The sequence below is a fragment of the Equus asinus genome, chromosome 17 (assembly GCF_041296235.1).
Source record: "Equus asinus isolate D_3611 breed Donkey chromosome 17, EquAss-T2T_v2, whole genome shotgun sequence".
NCBI classification, from domain to species: Eukaryota; Metazoa; Chordata; class Mammalia; order Perissodactyla; family Equidae; genus Equus; species Equus asinus.
Window position 1 is genome coordinate 13,290,343 of NC_091806.1, and position 2,903 is coordinate 13,293,245.

Here is a 2,903-nt window from a genome sequence, read left to right on the forward strand (position 1 = left end):
CTCCTTTAAATAGAATTTGGTCTATGCCACACTGAAGGAAAAACAAGAATCCCAGTCCTGAAAACTTTCTCCTAAACATGGTAGATGAAGGATTTCATTTTGTTTCAGTAATGTAGCCTTCAGTTCACATACAGGTGACTCTTCCACTTTTTTTTAATGCGCTTTTCTTTTCTCATATTCCACTGAATGAGAAACAGTCTGATGGCATAGGAAAATACACCAGAAATAAAACACTACTTTGTGGCTTATGTAATGAGTTATTCTTTTAGCAATAGCTTTTATAAATTTTATGATCATGTAGTTTTTCTTTTATAATAATTTTAGAAACTCCCTAAGAAACTAAAATATATTAAAGGAATGGCCGTGATTTGGCAGAAATAGGTCTCAGCAATACACTCAAGGACTTTGAAAGGATGAGTATATGAATAGAGAAAAACCTTACATTGATAGTGAGTTAAACTTGGAAAAACATTAAGAGTGTAGTGAACTATGGAGGCCTAAATGGACAACTTAGTGATATGTAGATCAAGAGAGAAAACTAAAAAACAAAACCAATGCTGTTACTGTTTACATGCAGGTACATCTGTATCCAGAATAACATCTGCTGTCTGTTCTCCAGTGTTCCAGAAGTCCTAGTGGAATGGGATCATAGCCGAAAGGAGAACCTGCCTTGGTTTGGTCAGAAAAGGGTATCGTGCATGACAGGTTGAAATGTAAATCTAATTTATCCCACTTTCTAGTTATCTGGAAAGATTTTAAACTTAAATAACTTTTACATTGATTTTTTTCATTTAAATGCAACAAAATTTTGTGATATAATTATGGTTCCTCCCATTTTAATAATTTTGAACATTAAAGAAAGTTATTTCACACACACTGTAGAAAATCTAGGATTTGTACTCAGATGTTTACTTTCTCCGATAATATTTTTGCATTTAAAAATTCCTATATTCATTTATCCCCGTGAATTTTAACAGATTGCAATATGAAACTAAATGGTAGTAAATTTAACAGAAAATAAATTGGAAATTAAACTGCATAAATTGGCATGTTTTTAACATGGAAAATTTAGTCAATCCTGAATAAGATAGTTCTTTAATTTAATAGGGTAATTCATTCACTTGGACCCAACTTCTTCACCACTGCCTATTTCTTTACTGCCAAGGATTTCAACATGCCTTTCTAAGAAACAAACAAGAGGATATAATAGAGTGGGTTCTGTATTCAAAAATATTGCTTTAAAACCTATAAATAAAACTGAAATGTCACAGTTGACATCAGATTTAGATTTATACAGGATTCAGATGAAAAATGTAACTGAAGTCACCATGTTTGTATTGATGGGCTTCACAGATGATTTTGAGGTACAAGTCTTCCTATTTTTGCTATTTCTAGCGATCTATATATTTACTCTGATAGGCAATTTGGGACTGGTTGTATTGGTGATTATGAATTCCCGGCTCCACAACCCTATGTACTACTTTCTAAGTGTGTTATCATTCTTGGATGCCTGCCATTCTTCAGTTGTGACCCCAAAAATGTTGGTCAATTTCCTGTCAGAGAAAAAAGATGTTTCATTCCTTGGATGTGCAGCACAGATGTTTCTCTTTGTTACCTTTGGGACCGCAGAATGCTTTCTCTTGGCTGCAATGGCATATGATCGCTATGTAGCAATCTACAACCCTCTGCTGTATTCAGCTATCATGTCAACCAGGGTCTTTGTGCCACTCATCATTATTTCCTATGTTGGTGGCATTTTGAATGCTTCAGTGCATACAGGGGCCACATTTAGCCTATCTTTTTGTGCATCCAATGAAATTAGACATGTCTTTTGTGATATTCCTCCTCTCCTTGCTATTTCTTGTTCTGACACTCACACAAACCAGTTTTTACTCTTCTACTTTGTGGGCATTATTGAGATAGTCACTATCCTGATTGTCCTGATCTCCTATACTTTCATTCTGGTGGCCATTCTGAAGATTCATTCTGCTGAAGGGAGACAAAAAGTATTCTCTACATGTGGTTCTCATCTAACTGGAGTGTCAATATTTCACGGAACAATCCTCTTCACGTATGTGAGACCAAGTTCCAGCTACTCTTTGGACCATGACATGATAGTGTCGACATTTTACACCATTGTGATTCCCATGTTGAATCCCATCATCTACAGTTTAAGGAACAAAGATGTAAAAGGTGCAATGAAAAGAATGTTTGGTAAAAATTAATGTGTCAATAAAGCAGATTTTTCACACTAATCATTAAATTGAAACCAGTTGAGAATGTTCATTATCTTCATATCAAGAAGTTATGATGAAAATGTTCTGTTTTAGTTTATTAGTATCTTTCTGTTGTTCTTACATGTTTTTGCATAAAGATGAGAGTCATACCTCTACCCATGCAGTTTCCACACATGCAGAAAAACTGTCATCTATTTGCTTCTTACTTAATTCACTCTCAGATATACACACACACACACATACGTATATACATAAAATTGCTTATATGTATATATATGCTGATACAGATTGTGTTATTTTCTTAGGGCTGTTATAACAAATTACAGAATTGTGGCTTAAACAACAAAAATTTATTTATCACTGTCATAGAATCTAGGAGTCAGAGATCACGGTGATGGCTGGGTTGGTTTCTTCTGAGGCCTTTCTCCATGGGTTGAAGAAAGCAATTTTCTGCCTCTGTCTTCAGATCATCATTCTTCCATGTATTTCTCTGTTCTAACTCTTTTTATAAGGACAGCAGTCATATTGAATTAGGGTCCACTCTAAAGGATCTCATTATTATTATTATTGTGTGTGTGGTGAGGAAGATTGGCCCTGAGCTAACATCTGTTGCCAATCTTCTTCTTTTTGCTTGTAGAACATTGTCCCTGAGCTAACATCTGTGCC

General features: G+C 34.8%; 1 protein-coding gene across 1 annotated transcript; it reads left to right on the top strand.

Annotated features, from left to right (window-relative positions):
* Positions 1–1,262: 1,262 nt before the first annotated feature.
* Positions 1,263–2,225, top strand: LOC106823631 (olfactory receptor 5T3-like). The gene has a single exon (XM_014829458.3). The coding sequence runs from the start codon at positions 1,263–1,265 to the stop codon at positions 2,223–2,225; it is 963 nt and encodes a 320-aa protein (XP_014684944.1).
* Positions 2,226–2,903: the final 678 nt, after the last annotated feature.